The sequence below is a fragment of the Notamacropus eugenii genome, chromosome 6, assembly GCF_028372415.1.
Source record: "Notamacropus eugenii isolate mMacEug1 chromosome 6, mMacEug1.pri_v2, whole genome shotgun sequence".
NCBI lineage: Eukaryota > Metazoa > Chordata > Mammalia > Diprotodontia > Macropodidae > Notamacropus > Notamacropus eugenii.
In genome coordinates this window covers 18,689,786-18,708,759 of record NC_092877.1, presented here as the reverse complement: position 1 = coordinate 18,708,759, position 18,974 = coordinate 18,689,786, and the positions used below count along the sequence as shown (strand labels likewise).

General features: G+C 38.1%; 1 protein-coding gene across 3 annotated transcripts in view; it reads right to left on the bottom strand.

The window, feature by feature from the left end:
* The window catches only part of CCDC73 (coiled-coil domain containing 73), a 155,095-nt gene that overhangs the window by 5,371 nt on the left and 130,750 nt on the right, over positions 1-18,974 (bottom strand). For all 3 annotated transcript variants that reach the window (XM_072619232.1, XM_072619234.1, XM_072619233.1), the window contains exons 15-17: positions 16,087-16,282; positions 12,647-14,227; positions 8,344-8,477 (exon numbers count right to left, since the gene is read on the bottom strand). In XM_072619232.1, the coding sequence (XP_072475333.1) occupies positions 8,344-8,477; positions 12,647-14,227; positions 16,087-16,282 (1,911 nt within the window). The remainder of the gene's footprint in view (positions 1-8,343; positions 8,478-12,646; positions 14,228-16,086; positions 16,283-18,974) is intronic.

The following is an 18,974-nucleotide window of genomic DNA, read 5'->3' as shown; positions in this document are numbered from 1 at the left end:
TCGCTAGTCTACAATTTGTGCACTCCATTTCCTTCTCTTTTTTGAAAATCAAGAAAGTATCTTTCTCCAATCTTGAGGTACCTTTCCTCCATGATCTTTCAAAGATCACCAGTGGTGCAATACTGATGGTTATTAAATCTATTTATCCTACTACCAACTGGATTCCTGTAGATATCTTGAACTCAACATGTCCAAAACTGAACTCATTATCTTTTCTCCTAAAAATCTCCCCCATTCCAAACTTCCCTATTGCTACTGAGGGTCCCACCATCCTCCCAGCCACCCAGGCTTGTTCATAAACTAGGTGTCATCCTCAGCTCCTCACTCTCACCCTCCATACCAATCTGTTGCCAGTTTTACCCTCCTTGCTTCTCTCACATATAAACACCTTCTCTCCCCTGACAATGCCTTCTCACTTGGTCTATTTCAATAGCCTACTAGTTTGTCAACCAGGCGTAAGTCTCTCCTCAGTCAAATCAATCCTCCACTTAGCTGCCAAAGTGATCTTCCTAAAGCACAGATCCAACCATGTCGCAGTGGTACCCTATCACCTCCAGGGTAAAATCTAAAATCCTCTGCTTGGTATTTAAAGCCCTTCAGAATCTTACCAGTCTTCTTATACCTTTCCTACCCCATGCTATGGGATCCTTAATAATACATTCTTAAATGAGATCCAATGACACTGGCCTCCTTGCTGTTCCTTTTTTTTGGTTTTGTTTTGTTTTTTTTAATTTTTTTAAAATTTATTTAACTTTTAACATTCATTTACACAAAATTTTGGGTTCCAGATTTTCTCCCCATTTCTCCCCTCCCCCACCCCCAAACGCTGAGCCTTCTAATTGCCCCTGTCACAGATCTGCCCTCTCTTCTAACATCCCTCCCTTCCCTTGTCCCCATCTTCTCTTTTGACCTGTAGGGCCAGATAACTTTCTATATCCCATTACCTGTATTTCTTATTTCCTAGTAGCAAGAACAATACTCGACAGTTGTTCCTAAAACTTTGACTTCCAACTTCACTTCATCCCTCCCTCCCCACCCATTCCCTTTGGGAAGCAAGCAATTCAATATAGGCCATATCTGTGTAGTTTTGCAAATGACTTCCATAATAGTCGTGCTGTGTAAGACTAACTATATTTCCCTCCACCCTATCCTGCCCCCCATTACTTCTGTTCTCTCTTTGGATCCTGTCCCTCCCCAAGAGTGTTGACTTCAAATTGCTCCCTCCTCCCACTGCCCTCCCTTCCATCATCCCCCCCACCCTTCTTATCCCCTTCTCCCCCACTTTCCTGTATTGTAAGATAGGTTTTCATACCCAAATGAGTGTGCATTTTATTCCTTCCTTTAGTCGAAATGATGAGAGTAAGCTTCATGTTTTTCTCTCACCTCCCTTCTTTTGCTTGCCTCTTTTATGAGATAATTTGCCCCATTCCAGTTCTCCTCCCAATATATTTCTCTCACCCCTTAATTTCATTTTTTTAAGATATGATCCCATCCTATTCAATTCACTCTGTGCTCTCTATCTCTGTGTGTGTGTGCATGTGCGTGTGTGTGTGTGTAATCCCACCCACTACCCAGATACTGAAAAGTTTCAAGAGTTACAAATATTGTCTTTCCATGTAGGAATGTAAACAGTTCAACTTTAGGAAGTCCCTTATGACTTCTCTTTGCTGTTTACCTTTTCATGCTTCTCTTCATTCTTGTGTTTGAAAGTCAAATTTTCTATTCAGCTCTGGTCTTTTCATCAAGAATGCTTGAAAGTGCTCTATTTCATTGAAAGACCATTTTTTTCCCCTGAAGTAGTATACTCAGTTTTGCTGGGTAGGTGATTCTTGGTTTTAGTCCTAGTTCCTTTGACTTCTGGAATATCATATTCCATGCCCTTAGATCCCTTAATGTAGAAGCTACTAGATCTTGTGTTATCCTGATTGTATTTCCACAATACTTGAACTGTTTCTTTCTAGCTGCTTGCAATATTTTCTCCTTGACCAGGGAACTCTGAAATTTGGCCACAGTGTTCCTAGGAGTTTCTCTTTTTGGATCTCTTTCAGGAGGGGATCGGTGGACTCTTTCAAAATTTATTTTGCCCTCTGGTTCTAGAATATCAGGGCAGTTTTCCTTGATAATTTCATGAGAGATGATGTCTAGGCTCTTTTTTTGATCATGGCTTTCAGGTAATCCCATAATTTTTAAATTGTCTCTCCTAGATCTATTTTCTAGGTCAGTTGTTTTTCCAATGAGATATTTCACATTATCTTCCATTTTTTCATTCTTTTGGTTTTGTTTTGATTTCTTGGTTTCTCATAAAGCCATTAGCCTCCATCTGTGCCATTCGAATTTTGAAAGAACTATTTTCTTCAGTAAGCTTTTGGGCCTGCTTTTCCATTTGGCTAATTCTGCTTTTTAAAGCATTCTTCTCATTGGCTTTTTGAACCTCTTTTGCCAATTGAGTTAGCCTATTTTTCAAGGTGTTATTTTCTTCAGCATTTTTTGGGTCTCCTTTAGCAAGGTGTTGATCTGCTTTTCATGCTTTTCTTGCATCTCTCTCATTTCTCTTCCCAGTTTTTCCTCCACCTCTCTAACTTGATTTTCAAAATCCTTTTTGAGCTCTTCCCTGGCCTGAGCCCACTGAATATTTATTTTGGATGTTTGGGATACAGAAGCCTTGACTTTTATGTCTTTCCCTGATGGTAAGCATTGTTCTTCCTCATCTGAAAGGATGGGAGGAGATATCTGTTCCCCAAGAAAGTAACCTTCTATAGTCTTATTTTTTTTCCCTTTTTGGGGCATTTTCCCAACCAGTTACTTGACTTTTGGGTCCTTTGTCAAGAGTAGGGTATACTCTGGGAATCTGTGAGATCTCAGTTCCTCCAAGGTGACACAATCAAGCTTGTACTGGTCTGGACGCAGAGTCCTCCAAGGTGACACAATCAAGCTTGTACTGGTCTGGACGCAGAGAGGGATTTTTATGCCCGGAATCTTAGCAGATACCTCTCCACAGGGACCTGACCTCCAGTTCCCAAGTCAGGACTGGGGGCTGATTTTCAGATAAGCTGGATGGGCAGGGCCTCCATTCAGTGTGAGCCAAAGACCAGCTTGGCCAGGGCCTCCACCCAAGGTGAGGCAAGACTCAGCTCTTCAATGCCCCCAGGGGTTTTTACAAGGTGAGGCAAGACTCAGCTCTTCAATGCCCCCAGGGGTTTTTACGCTCCAACAAGGAAGCTTCCGTAGGGGCTGCTGTGCAGGCTCTGTGGCTGCTGCCTGCTGCTGGAGCTATGGGAAAGCCCTTCTCCCTTCCTGGCCTGCTGATAAAACCCCGTCAGTCACTGACCTTCAGCATTTGTGGGTCGAGGGATCTGAGGCCCCACTACTGGGACTGGAGATTCCACCCCCGAGGTGTCCTCTTCTCAGAATCTCATTGCACCACGCCACTCGGCCAAGGCTGGGCTGGGCTCCATGCTGGGCCGTGTCCAGCACAACCGACGTTTCCGTGGGCCTTTCAGGTCACTGTGGGCTGGAAATCTCCTCCACTCTGTTGTTCTCCACTTATGCTGCTCCAAAATTTGTTGAGAGTCCCTCTCTACAGGTATTTTATGGGCTGTGGGGAGGACCCTGTGTAAATGTGTCTTTCTAGTCTGCCATCTTGGCTCCACCCCCCCTTGCTGTTCCTTAAACAAGATACTACATCTCCTGATGCTGGGCCTTTCCCCTGGTTATCCCCCATGCATGCAATGCCCTCTCATCCTCATCTCTGCCTTCCGGCTTCCCCGGCTTCTTTCAAATCCCACCTAAAATCCCACATTCTATAGGAAGCATTTTCCAGTCCCTCAGTTCTAGTGCCTTCCCTCTGCTGATGGTTTTCCCAAATGTCCTGAATACAAAACCTATTTGTCCGTCACTGTTTCTATGTTAGATTGTGAGCTCCTTGAGAGCATGAACTGTCTCCTGCTTTTCTTCATGTCCCCAATGCTTGGCATAGGGTCTGGTACATGGCAGGGGCTTCCTAAGTGTCTGTTAACTGTCTGCTTGAGGAAGCCGTTCATCTGGAGCAGGTCACTTAACTCATCATTTCTGTAGGGCTTTGCCATTTACAAAATGCTTTCACAAACATTCTGTCATTTGATTCTTACAACAACTCTCTCTGAAGTACAGTAGCATTTAACCTGCGCTGATTCCAATCGCAGGTTTCTCTCCATTATGCCATACTGCTTCTCATATATGGTCAAGCCAATCTAAGAAAAATGCACAGGGAGATTTAATGTGTATTAGCCCCTTTTTGCAATTAGAAAAACCATTACAGGTTAGGTGACTAAATAAGAATTCAAAGAAATTGCAGGATTACGCAAAAAATGAAGAAAATGAAAGTGAAGAAGTACATGCAACATGTAGGAAACAAAATATAGCAGAAAAATATTTCTTAAGTTTCTAAAGTATGAGTGGGGAACCTGCAACCTCAAGGCCACATGTGGCCTTCTAGGTCCCTAAGTGCAGCCGTTTGACTGAATCCAAACTTCACAGAACAAATTTGTTGGATGCGGTCAAAGGGCCACACTTGAGGACCTAGAAGGCCACAAGTAGCCTTGAGGCCAAAGGTTCCCCATCCCTGATCTAAAGCAAAAGAAGGGGACAAAGGAAGCTGTTCCCAGAACAGATCAGAAAACTTATAATAAGATAAAGAAAAAGCTAAAGCTTTTTAATGTGCATGGTTTTTAAATATTTTTTATTTATGAAAAAGTTCAGGTCTTTCAGGTTATTTGGAATGAATATCATTTGTGATAGGAATAAATGGAAAACCCAATTTGTATATGAATCAAAGCATGTATAATACTGTGAAATGATGGATATGTTAAAATCAGCAAGTCCTAGTAACATCCATCTTAGTGTCCTCAAGAAATTAGTGAACATTACTATAGAGATACCAACTCTGAGGAATATTTGGAAGGTCAAGAAAAGTGCCTGAAGCCTGAAAGACATCAAATGTCAAGTCTATCTTAGTGATACAGGACAAAGAGCACTGGTTCTGGTCCTTAGTCTGGTCTACCACTGACTTAATTACTGGAGGGTACCCTGTTTGTACTGTCTCTATAACATAGGAAATTAACAACCACTCTAACAATCTCACAGGATTATTTCAAAGATCAAATGGTTGTGAAAATAAATTGAAAAAAATATGGCATTTTACAAATATAAAGTATTACATACTAGTCAAAAACCTAAAAAGATAGTAGGAAAATCAGTATGCAATCACCAAAACGAACATAAGTTATTAGAGGACAATCAAAAGTATTTTAAGCTACCTAGCAAATTATGTCTGCCAGAATTAATCTTATTAACTCATTCAGTCATGCAACAACTTTAATTTGTCCTGTAATAGGGACAAAGGGAAAGCATAAATGGTTCTGGATGGCTTTTGAGTTTGTCCCACACATTCATCAACAAAACAGAGAAGTCTGGCCTAGGCTGTATTATTGTTAAATGATGAACTAGAGGGCGATTGCTAGTGGTTAAATGTTATGAGTTCTTCATTATTTAATAATATAGACATCATTTAAGCTAAGTCCAAAAAACAAAGAGATAAGACTAGAATGAAGAAATTTAAAATGTGTTCATTAAGTTGGCATGTGACACTCAAACGGGCGGCAAAGGTTACTTTGGAAGGGTGGAATAAGTTGAGAGTAACCCTGATAACTTAGAGCCATGGCTCTCAACATTTTAACAAAGTTCAAGAGTCAAGGAAGGAAGGAAACAAGCACTTACGAAGCTCCTGCTTATGCCAGACATTGTGTCTCATTTGATCTTCACAACAACGCTGGGAGGCAGGTGGCATTATTATCCCATTTTACAGAAGAGGAAACTGAGGCTGAGAGCAATTAAGTGCTTTGCCCAGGGTCACAAAGCTGGTAACTGTCTGAGGTTGGTTCAGGCCTTCCTGACTCCTGGCCCAGCACTCTGTCTGCTCTGCTCCCTGGCTGCCTCCAAGCGAAAGAAAATCTCTAGAGCATGGAGAACACACATATAAGTAAAGCAGATGGAGAGGGAAGGAACTGGATATGAACAAGTATAACCAGAAGCATGTTATGAACCAAATCTGGACACAAGTTAAATATAGTTGTTTACATACATGAGCCATAGCAGACAGATCACTGAAGGCTTCTTTGGGACTTTCAGCATTGATACTGCCTAGTCATGTGACTGTGGGCAAACCACTTTACTTCTCATTTTCCCTCATTGCATGGAGGGGGTGTGCCTAGGAGCAGACAACTATACAACTGTGAAGAAGGAGTTCTTTGTTCTGGCTTTGAAGGTTTCTGCCTACATAGGATGTGAACATCACCAGTACCACTGCATTTGAGACTCTGACCCGTCTAGATGGTACCTGAATGATGATCAGTCCATTTAGGATGATTCTAGTCCCAGGCCAGACCCTTGATTTGTCCTGTCAAAGGCAAGAGACAGACGTGGCAGAGAGACCAAAGCCAAGCTAGGACAATGGCAAGAGGTGTGAAAGAAACTATTCACAGACAGTGGGGCTTGGGTCTCCATGGTCTGCCAGGGAACTTCTCAGCCTCAGAGCTGGTAGCAGTAGAGAGGAAATGGCACCAGTGAAGGACTTAACAAAGGAAAAATCTTATGGCCCTAGGGATAGCAGCAAGGGGATACCAGTGGAATGATAAGAGCTCCTGCATTAAATTCCTAGTCAAAGCAGGGTAATTCCAAAGGCCAAGGAGGAATGACAACAGACAATTACAATATGGTAGAACAAACTTAGACCTTTCCTTCCATTACTTCTTTGATCTCTGCAGATGGTACTGGTCCTGTAAGAAGGGAGATAACTCTTTAGCAAACCCAAGAGCACTTTCCTTCTGGGGAACTCTCAAATAAGTAAAATGGGGATATTTATTATATCTAGTCCCTAAGGTTGTTTTGAATGCACTAAGCAAATGCTATAATATTCTATAAATATAGGGAGAAAATAGGGGGGAAACAAGAATTAAAATGCAGAAAGTTTAGTTAAAATGTAAGGAAGATAAAGAAGTGTGTATTCCTTCTCTATATATATTTAAAACAATATGATCTTGGATAGCTTATGCATTTATCTGTTTGGAGATGGCGGGTTAGAGTTAACATCAAGTTTCCTTCTAGATCAGGTTCTCTGACTTATTTAAAGTACTATCAGATGAAACAAGGACTCAGATTTCCTACCACCCTATCATCACTATGTGATTTTTAGAAAAACTTACTTCTCTAGCTTTTATTCAGAAAGCAGCAGTGAAGCAGAAAGTAACAGGGTTAAACCAAAGAGTGCTACAACTATACTTTTTAGTTAAAAATAGAACTGACAAGAAGACCAATGCAACCTGATTTCCTGGCAAATACAGCAGAATTTCGGGAGTAGGGCTGGCAAAAATAGGAAGAATTATCACATCACATTATCTTTTTAAAGAAAAGATGACAAAATATTTGTTGTTCTAAAGCTATTAATCACTATTCTGTATGTTAAAAAAAAGTTACTTAATGTATTTTCTCTGAGATTTAAAACATACAAAGGCTTCTGAATCTGTCGCTACTGTTTTTGTAAGCAACCTTTGCTAATCCTGTTATTAAAAAAAATTGTAGTGCCCATAAGTGTCTCCTTTTAGACTACAAACAAACCAAAGATTTTTCCTTTTGAAAGTTTTGCTCACTAAGATATTGTAAACTTTATAGATCTAACCAAATGAGCTGTCAGCTATGGTTAGTTACCGCTCGGCTGACAAATGGACTCCAGGGAGTCATATAATCTCTTTTCGGATACTCTGGCTCCAATACATATATAGTATAGTTAGTAAGTTATAGTATTTGGCATTTTCACATACAGTGTTCCCTGTTCTTATTGGAGTATCTATTTTAAACCGATTTTATACATTTACTATATTAAACATATTTTAAAAAGACAAATTGAGTTCACAAGGAAAACATCTATTTTAAAACCATTACTGAAACTAAAATTATCTGATATGATTATTTTTCAAGAAATGATTCTTATATATTATCACAAATGCAGAATGAGAAAATATGGCATTATTACTATATTTTGGCAACTATTTTCCTGAAAGTACACAATGCACCACCACCTCACACTCTCTTTCCAAAAACAGGCTGGATAACATCGGTTTGATTTATATACTGTGACTTTTTCCTGGTGTTTTCTATCAACCTTAATTGTGAAAAATGGTGCCACATTGCCCTCTTGATATTATTTTGGAGATTGGTTAGGTCTTAAAGCATCCAGATGCATACAGTTCTACACATATCTATGGAATTAGCTCACTAAGGTCTACTTGGCCATATTTTTAATTGACTCACATGTTCTGTGGGAAAAGGAGAATCATAAAAAGTCTTTGCAATCGCATTCCACTCTTCCCTGGGATCTCTCTTGGGACTTGGCTGGATACTTGAGTTAGTCCAAGTGTCAGCCTCTCTGTTAACGCTGGTAGTATCTGATTGACAAAAAGGAAATGGCAACAACTGTATTTTACTCTCTAGACACTCATTTTAGTGGCTGAACTTCTGGTTTATCTCTGATCATATACTTTAAAAAAGTAATCAGATTTCTATTTTATTTTTACTATGAATACTTTACTGTTTTCCTATACTTTGATCTTCCACTATGGTATTTCATTTAGGAAGACAAGCAGAGAGAAAGATGTTCAAAACGAGGCCTTCCTAAAACCTGCTGATTACTATGATGCACTATGTAAAGATGTACAGGCTATCACAAGTAATACCAATAAATATAACTGATATATTCTGAAACAATGCATCATAAAAAATGTCTTTCTTCTATGGATCACTTTATTGCCTATACAAGCAAACTCAGGAGTTTCTTTTTGTTTGTTTGTTTTGTTTTGTTTTTGAATATTCACTAATTCAAATTAACCAGGAGAGAAGGCAGACAGAATTAGTGAACAACTGAAATTCTAGAACATGTTTAAAGATATGCACTCCTATTAATTTGGAGCACATACAGTAATTAATAGACACAGTCTATGAAGGCTGACTGGAAATGACAGTGTTTGAACACATCACTGGAACCACAGATCCCAGAGTCCTGAAATAGTAAACAATCAATCCACTGTCCTGAAAAGGTCCTTAGATTTTAAATGAACAGATACAAATATTTTATAATTAGATGATCAATGTGACACTGTTAGGTAAGTGATTTTATAATAGATGACGGTATTTTGAAAAGTGATTCTCAGCAATATTTTAAACATTCTTGCCTTCATCTATTTAAAACTTAATGTGAACGATGAAGAATTTGTCAGACAAAGGTAAAGTTTGGCCCAGCCCCTGTCCCAGTTTTCACAAATTCCAAATTCATGAAATCCAAATTAATAATCCAAATTAATTATTACTATTTAGAAAACAGTCCTGCTCTGGAAAAAGCAATACTGACTTTGTTTTGACAAAATTTCTTTTCAAAAGTTATTTCTACTTTTCCTGTTGAAAAGTCTTGTAATGGGGGTCAGTACCTGGATTCCAAACCAGGCCACTACACTTCTTAGCTGTAAGGCTAAGGGCAAGCTTTGGGCAAGTCCCTTTTTAACCTGTTACCTCATCTGTAAAACAGAAGTAAGGATCCTTGTGCTATCTATCTTACAGGCATGTTGTGAGGAAAGTGATTTGCAAACTGTAAAGTGTTATAGAAATGTGAACTATTATTCTCTCTCATGAAGCATGGCATAAGCCATGTACAAGTCAGCATTTTCAAATGAATGTTACTAGTACATTAAAATATAGGATAAATGACCCCCAGAATCGTATGCTATCCCACAGTCACTTAGCCAATTGATTGTGTAAAATAAAAATTGAATAGTTAATTTAGTATCTGTTCCATGTAACACTGTTCTGCCAAAAATGTGATTATTAATTACTCATATTAATATTAGTGACATCAACATGCACATAACACAGTGATTGCCACATTGTTGGTGTTTAATCCATACATGTTAACATGACTTGACATTAGCTATGATATGCTTGAATATAAATTCTGTGGAAGAAATTATATAATTTAAATAGAAAAACTTTTTCTTTTCAGTTTTACATACTTTCCTTTAGAAGTCCACATCCTTTCAGTCTGAAAGCACCAGAGAACCATTTTCAGAATCCACACTTCTTAACTAAATAAATGCATTTTGCTAAAATGGCACAGTTCACTCAGGAGCTAATCCTACTAAACTCTAGCATGAGATTACTAAGAGAAAAATAAACAATTTTCCTCATGGTTATGTGATATTTAAAACCATAACCTAATTATCACAAATATATACCTAATGTTCATAACATAATGAACAATGTATTATTTTCATAAGCTATATTTCAAAAGTAATAATTTTGAGAATTTATAACTTTTCAAGTTATAATTTTAGCATCATAATATGGATCATAGAATTTGAGAGTCAGAAGGGCTCTCTCTAGGTAGACATCTAGTCCAATCCATACTCAAAAGGGATCCCCAATATCACAGATTCAGCAAGTGATTATTAAACTTAAAAAGCTTCACGGAAGGTAACTCCTCAATCTCCTGAGGACACCCATTCTACTCCTGAGCAGCTCTCATTGGTAGGAAATCTGTCCTGACCTCAAGCCTAAATTTGCTTCTTCTCAACTTTCACCCACTGCTCCTGGTTCTGAAAAAATCGAGGGCCAGGTACTGTGCTAAGCAATTGGGATTCAAAGAAAGGCAAAAACACAAACATGGTCCCTCCCCACAAGGAGCTCACTGTCTACTAGGAAGACATTGGAGGGGCCTAGCTAAGAAGGAAAGGCCTCCCGAAGAAAGTGAGACTTGAGCTAAGTCAAAGGAAGCCAAGAGGAGGTGGTGAAAACGAATGACATTCTAAGCATAGAGTTTGGAGGTGAAGTGCCATGTCTGAGAAAAAGAAAGTAGACCAGTGTAGCTGTATTGTTGCATACATGTAAAGTAATAAACCAGAAATCTCAAAAGGTAGAAAAGGTTGAGGTTGTTAAGGGATTTAAACAGTAAACAGTGGATTTTATATGTTAAGTAAAATGCCAAGGGGGCAGGAAGCCCACAATAAGGTCCTCATCACTACTCACCTAGATGACTGCCAATAGTCTTCTGGCTGGTTTGCCTGCCTCAAGTCTCTCCCTCCCTTTCCTCCTCTAGCCATTACCCTCCATTCCCCACTCAGATCTTCCTAAAATGTAGGAATGGATCACACAATTTCCGCATAACCTAGATCTCCTTTCTTTCTCCAGAGGGCCCTCTTGAAGTTCATAGTATAGCTATTGCTTCGCTGCAGAGTCTGGTGTCTTATGTGGACAAGTAATGTGCTGTAGGGCTGAGCCAGACAAATCACCTGGCTACCAAGCTGCTGCCACACTGGACCAAGCAGCTATCTGACTGGCCCCTGGGCTTTTCTCTTAAAAAACCCAGCGAACCTGCCAGTTTGCTCAATTCCCTGGGTTTGCCTCTGTTGGGCGGTACTGCGTCCTCTTCAGCTGAAATGTTACAGTGTTCTTTTCATCTCAAAAACTCCTATATTTTCATACAGGCCAACATTCAATCCATAGCCTAGGGATTAACAGAAGATGCTCCTCTTTGAGCCCCTTAGAGGTTCAGTGCTGAGGTTAGTCACCCCAGAAGGAGGCAGATGAAATTTAGGCTCTTCCTTCTGGCAGCTTTTCTGGTTCAAAGTTAGTTTCCTCAGCCAGGAACTTTTTGGCTTATGGTTAGCTAACTTCTGGGGCATTTTGTGGATGAGAGGCAAAGGTATGAATGTAGCCAATTGAACCTGAATGCAAGTTCACTGTCTCACTAGCCTTTTCATATACAATAGAACAAGCCTCAAGCCCTAAGGTGTGAAATGTTTATTTTCTCTCTCCCCTTTTACATTTAAATGTTTCTGTCTTTTAGCCCCTCACTACCTTTTGCTTTTCTGGTCTCACCAGACACACTAATTAACCTATAAGTATAAAGAAAGATCATATTTAGTAGATTTTTCTCTTTTATGACAAATTTGCACCATTTGTTTTTTTTAAAATAGGCTTATTGATACATTTTGTTTTCACATCATCTACATTTCCCAATGTATCTCTCCTTTCCCACCTCCCAGAGAGCTATCCCTTATAAGAAGAAAAAAAAAAAAAAAGAAGGAAAACAAGTTCCTCAAAACTAAACAAGATGTCAAAGAAATCTTATATTATGCACAATCTTCTGCACTCATCGTTTCCCCTTCCCTTACCTCGGGATGAGGTTACACATATATTTCAATAACGGACTTTGGCTATGGCTGTCCTGTTTCTTTTATCCCAAAACTCTTTTTTTAAAGAGCAACTTCATTATAATTTTTATCTTGTTCATTTTTCTTTTTAGAAATCAATTATTTACTAACATTTTCAAAATGCAATTTTACTTCCCATTACATACAAGCTGATGGTGTTGGTCCAGGTTACTGCTAAAGGAAAAAGATAAGTTTTTATGTAAATGCAACTTTCTCTACCTTTACCCCCAAGGAAGCTTAAGGAAAAAATATCCAAAGTTTCCTAAGTTAATTGAAACTTGATCTTTCTTAGAAAAAGCAGACCAGAAGATTTGAAACATAACCATAATTCTAAGTCAAATAATTTTTCCTCTTACCCATTCTTATTTCCCTCATGACAGCATCCAGGCCAAGATTTTGACAAAGTGTCTTTGAAGGAATCTTTTTGTTTTCTGATGAACCCACCACTCTCTCTTTTAGCAACAAAGGCACCTTGGAAGCCAAAGTGTTCATTGTTTGACTTTCAACTTGATTTACTTTTGACCAAGGACGAGGGTCTAAAAAATCCAAGTATACAGGCGTTTTCTCAGTTTCTTTATCTGAAGTTGAAAGATCAAAGGCTGACCTTCCACTTCTGTTTACTAAATCTCCAGATGGCTTTATGTGAAACGAGCATGATTCTTCCAGCTGTCCTTCAATATATTTTCTTTCTGAAACTGTGTTACTTAATGAGTCTGTTTTCTCTGTTGTACTGTTTAACAACGTATGCTGCTCTGCCTTGGTAGGACTAGTAAGAAGGAAGTCATTTTTGGCAATGAATTTGTCCTTAGCTTCACTCATCCAAATATCATTCACTTGACTCTCTTTACTGGAAAGACTTGCTATACCTGTGCTTGTTTTCCTGATAGTAGGCTTTTGAATGACAGTTTCCGTATCTTTGACCTGTGAAACATCTATATTCTGAGGGTTAACTTGAAAAAGACAAACTGTCACATTTTCATCACTGTCTACCTGCTCAGGACCATCCTGTTTGGATTGATGGCTCTGCATCTCATTCAAGTTTTTCCAACAAACTATTTCCCTCAGACTTGGGATGGCTTTTCCTGAGATGGGCATCACATTAAAGGATTTTTTTGGACTCTCACAATACACTTTCCTATTATTATTTGAGGCAGTAAATGAAATTGGGTTACTAATTGCTGTACTACAGGTACTATTTAGGTCCATTTTCTCTAATGTATCATGTGTCTCTTGAGTGTAAGAACAAATTTGCTTATGCTGTGGACCCTCACATTCTCTTTTATAGGATGGATGTGTTTGATTTGATTTACATTCTTTATAATCTGAGACACAATAACTGTAATCCCTTGAGCTGCCCTTCAGACACTCAATAGAATTATCTTCTGCAATTAGGGAAAGATTCAATTCAGCTTCGAGGCCATTACTTGGAATTTCTTCATTTATAGAGTTTTGTTCAGTGCCAAGACTCATTCTGGATTCTTGTGTGGATATTTCAGTCCCAGAAGCATCATCAGCACAGTGTACATTACTCATGCCATGACTGAAATCAGGAAGCTTTTCCTGGGCAGACTTGCTGTGACCAGTTTCTGAAGCCTCATCTGCATCATAGAGAGTGAGCTCTTGAGTTCTGTCTTGAAGAATCCTTCCTGTTTCCACTGATATTTCTGTCACTGAGTAAGGATTATTCAGTGTCTGAAATTCCGCACAACCAAAGCCTGTTTCTAAGTCTATTTTGTCTTTTGTTTGTGTAGCTTCTGCATTTCTCGAGTCAGCAGTGAGTACTGGCCAGGTCTGCCCTTGACACAGTAAATCTTTATCTGTATTGAAAGCTTTGCCTTGGGAAATTTTAACTAGTTCTTCTTCAATGAGTTCTTCAGTTTTTCTTTCTTTAGTAGGATGAATTTCTTTTTTCTCATCATTTTCAAAAAACTGTAACTCTGTCAAAAATATACAAAAAAAAAAGTCAATACCAGAATACCTGGTTTTTATGCCAAATTTTGTTTTAGATGATTCACTGATCAGCACATCTCAAATGCAATTATGTCAATGTCATCTAAATACAAAATGGATTTAAATTTATTGACTATCTAATTGAGAATGGCAGTTTCCTCATCTGCAGAAAAGGGACATAATACCTAGAGTAACTGGTCCTGAGGCTTCAATAAGATAATGCAAAATGCTCTGTAAATTTTAAGACAGTATATAAAATTTCAGTTATTACTATTGGACTTCCCTGGGCCTCAATTTCCCCATCCAAAAAATGTAGGGGTTGGACTAGATAACTTCTTAGTTTCCTTCTATCTCTAAGTCTAGAATCTATGTAAAAGGCACAATTAACATACTAAATTAAAAAAAAAACAGAAACAAACAAGGCAAAGATATTACTACTCAAACTGACTTGTAATTACAGAAACAGTTTTGGCTGAGAAAAGCACTCACATGTAATCTTACATTAAAAGGTAATTGTTATTTAATTAATCCATAAGATTTTCACTTCTCTAAACTATTATTTCTTTTCATGTGTACCGTACAATTCTAGGCATTAATTGATTATTAAAAGGCTAATTTGTTTGTTAGGTTTTACTCTAATCTCCAGCACTATCCAGGTTTTTCAAACCTAGAACTTTACAGAGTTCAAAGTTGTCAAATGCTTTCTTGAGACCAGAAATTTACATATTTTTTTTACTACCTTAATCTTTCAAATGTTAGGAATGGTTTCATCATATACAAAACTAGATGACTTGCACAAATTGAGTAAAAATATCTAAACTCAGAGGAATCAGTGATAAATCTGCTCATTTTTGCTCAGCTAAGCACAGATTACAAATTATGAGTCTTGGATTTACCGTTTAGAAAAATCTCAGTATCTGAAGTTGTCATGTGCTTTTTTATTCCTCTAACTGAATGCCTTTTGGCCTCTACTACTATCTGCTCTAAAAACTTAGACTAAAAGAAATGATCCCATCAACCACAAAACCCTCTGAGTTCTTACTTCAAAATGCTTCTCACATAGATCTCTGGCCTCCTCCCCTCCACCTCTTTCTCCTCCTCCCTTCCCCCTCCTCCTCCTTCTCCTCCTTCTGCTACTGCTGCTACTACTACTTTGTTTCAGGTCCTCATCATGTCATACCTAGATTGTAAAAGTCTAATTACTAATTTCCTTGCTTCTGATTTCTCTCTTCCACAATCCATACTGCAAATCACTGCCATAATGGTCTTTATAAAACACTGCTTTCAGCAAGTCATTACTACTCAGAAATAATTAATCATTCCCCACTAGCTTCAGAATAAAGTCTGAATGGCCCAGCTTGATCTCTTACAATCTGACCCAAATTTATCTTTACAGTATGACTTCTGGCTATTCCCTTATATAAGTCCTGATCCAGTCCCAATTGCCTTATTCATTAAACTCCTAAAACATACTACCTACTTTCCAAACTCCATATCTTTGTTCATACTGTTTCCCTCTTTAACAGGGCCTTTTGTCTTACTCTCCAACTATCATCAGAGCCCATCTCATATTCTGCCTTCTGCATGAAGCTTCCTTGATTAGCCCTGTCTCAGATGAGTGAATCCTTCTCTGACCTTCTATCGTCTTTAAGCTCTAAACACCTCACCTGGCCTTGCATTGTTGGTTGTCTACCTTGTAACTCTTAGTTCAAATATTTTATCTTCCCAACTGGAATGTAAGAGTGCTGAGGGAAGGAACCATAGTTTATATTTCTTTGCTATCTCTCAAAAAGTAAAAGAGTGAACTTAGCATGAAAATATGAAACTATTAGTTCAATAATATTACCTTCTGAATTTCCCTCTTGGCCCTGGTTATTTTTTCCTATTCGTATATATTCAGTGTTTGAACAAAAATTCATAGTATTTACTGCAGTTATTTCTTGATGACAATTCCATTTTTGTATGGTTGTGATTTCTATCAACTCAGATTGTTTTTGTTCTGTTGAAATTTCATTTCCTTTTTCTTTTCCTTCTTTATCATTCTGATATAAAATGGAAAAATGGTTTGAAATTTTAAAAGAATTATAAGAACATACAGTATATTTATTTGACTATGAGACTAGATTTAACTGAACAAAGTGAGGTTTCAACTCAGCAGTTCACATGTGTCTGTCTTTCTTTTCTTTAATCATTCTAAGGACAAATAATTTTGAGAAAAGTTGGTACACATACTATGGTCATCAGGATCAATTTTGTTTTAATAGGTCTATCAATTATCCTAAAATAAATGAATGGTCAGTAAAATATTCAAATGAGCAAATTAGGACTATAGTTCACCTAACTAACTAATATGTTATGGGCTAGGTATTATATTGTATTTTTTGAATACCAGCATATTAGTAATAATTTTATGACTGCCAATTCTCAAAGGACTCAATAATTGCCCGATTATTTGGCCATACGTGCTATTCTACATTTCCTTCTGTAAGCAAACAGACATTCATGCTAGAATTCCTTGGAATCAGCCACTTTTAAATTCTGTAATCTTCCTGAATAATAATGATTTGGCAATGATAACTTAAGAAATATTTTAAGAAGTCCAACTTTATGAAAATCATGTAAAAACTGACTTAGAAAACAAACTAGGAATAATCATTCATTACCAAATAATTCACAAAAATCACAGTCTCTAAGAACTAGAAGGGACCTCAAAGGTTACCTAATCAAACCTGAATTTCTATAGGACTCTCCTTCACAACACCCACAAGAGGTCAAAAAACCTTCACTTTAAAACTTCTCCCAGGGGTAACCTGTTACCCCCAAAGATGGCACATTCCATTTCTAGATGGCTCTAATTGTTAGGAAGTTTTCTTAAGGTTCTGAGCCCAAATCTCCCTCTTAGCAACTATCATCTACAACCTCCAGTTCTCTCCTCTGAGGCCCACCAAAGGAAACCTAATTCCTCTTCTGTACAGCACATTTCAAACCCTTGAAGACAATCATTCCCCCAGTCCCCCAGTCTTGTCTAGGCTGAGCAACAGTCTAATTACTGTGAAGATATGGCATAGTTTTAAGAGACTTCATCATACTAGTTCCCCTATCTGGATGGCTCCAGCTTGCCCATGACCTTTGCAAAATAAGGCACTCCAAACAGAGCACAATATTCTAGATATGATCTGGTGAGAGTAAAGTACAGTAGAAATATCATCTATGATCTGGATGACATTATGCCTCTCTTAATGCAGCCTAAGATCACATTGGCTTTCTGGGTTGACATTTTGCACCGCTGGCACATTTTGAGCTTCCTATTCTTTAAATACCCTAGATCTTTTTCATATCAACTATTGCCATCCATGCTTCCCTATCATGTGAAGTAGATTTTCTGAACTACAGTCAGGAACTTTACATCTTAATTAATTCCATGCTACCAGATTCAGCTCATTGTTTTAGACCAAAGAGTGGGTCCTGACTGTCATCCTTTATGTTTATCATCTGTCTCACCTCCTTGTTATCTGAAAAACTGATAAGCATGGCCTTGATTCCTCATGCTCCCTTACTGTGCATAACCAGTTATCTCCATAATCTCTTGTATCTATCCCCTTTCTCTGTTCATGTGGTCAACACCCTAGTTCAGGATCTGATTGCTTGACCCTGGACACTTACAATAGTCTTCTACTTGGTGTCTCTGCCAAATTTCTCCCCTATCTCATTCCATTCTCCATACAACTGCCAAAGACATTTCCCTAAAGCATAGTTCTGACCATGTCATTTCCCTGACATATTCCATTGATTCCCTACTACCTAAAAGACCCAATTCTACTGGTAGGCCTGCAAAACACCTCACAAATAGGCTCCAATTTATCTTTCCAACTTCAATTTATACTAGTTTTCATCACATACTCTACTGTATAGCCCTTCATCTTCCTCATGCACACATCACATGCTACCCAACTTATACAAGGCTATCCACCATATATTTCTAAAATGGCCTCCTTCCTCAGCTCCCTACCTTATAATCTCTAGTTTCCTTCCAAACTCATCTCAAATAGCACTTCCTACATCACAAGACCCTTCCTGATCCCCTTTGGAAATTAACTTATATTGTTTTGTTTACATTTTGCATATACCTATGTGCTCATATTCCTCATGGACAGGGACTGTTTCATTTCTGTCTCTGTATCCTTAGTGTCTGACACATAGCAGGTACTTAATAAATGTTTGTTAATTAATCTATGTTTATTATCAAAATAAAGAATTTTAGTACTTCTAACTTAAATTATCATCAATCCTTATTTAACTAAATCTAGCATTATTAATGACTTCTTTTCCTTTCCAGAGTCCAAGGCCTTTCGAGGCTATGTTATTCAGTGCTTTGGTCCCCAAAACTACAGCACACTTACAATATGAATGTTTACCACATCGGTTTATGATCTTTGTTCTATCTGGCCTATTCCATCTATTTGTGGTTCTGCCTTTTGAAAGCCTTGGCTACTTGTTTTATCAGCAGCTTTAGTTTTATTTGATACATTTCTGTATAGTGACGCTAGCTGAAGGTACAATTTCTCCTCTGCCCATCACCATCCTGCTGTTCCCACATCATTCAGTAGCTCCAGCTGGCTTTTTCCCTACACTAATAACATTCTTCCATCTTTCCTTATCCCATAAATCACAACAGAAACAATATCAACATATTATATAGTTGTATCTACTTGAGACCCCACAATTCCTGCTTCC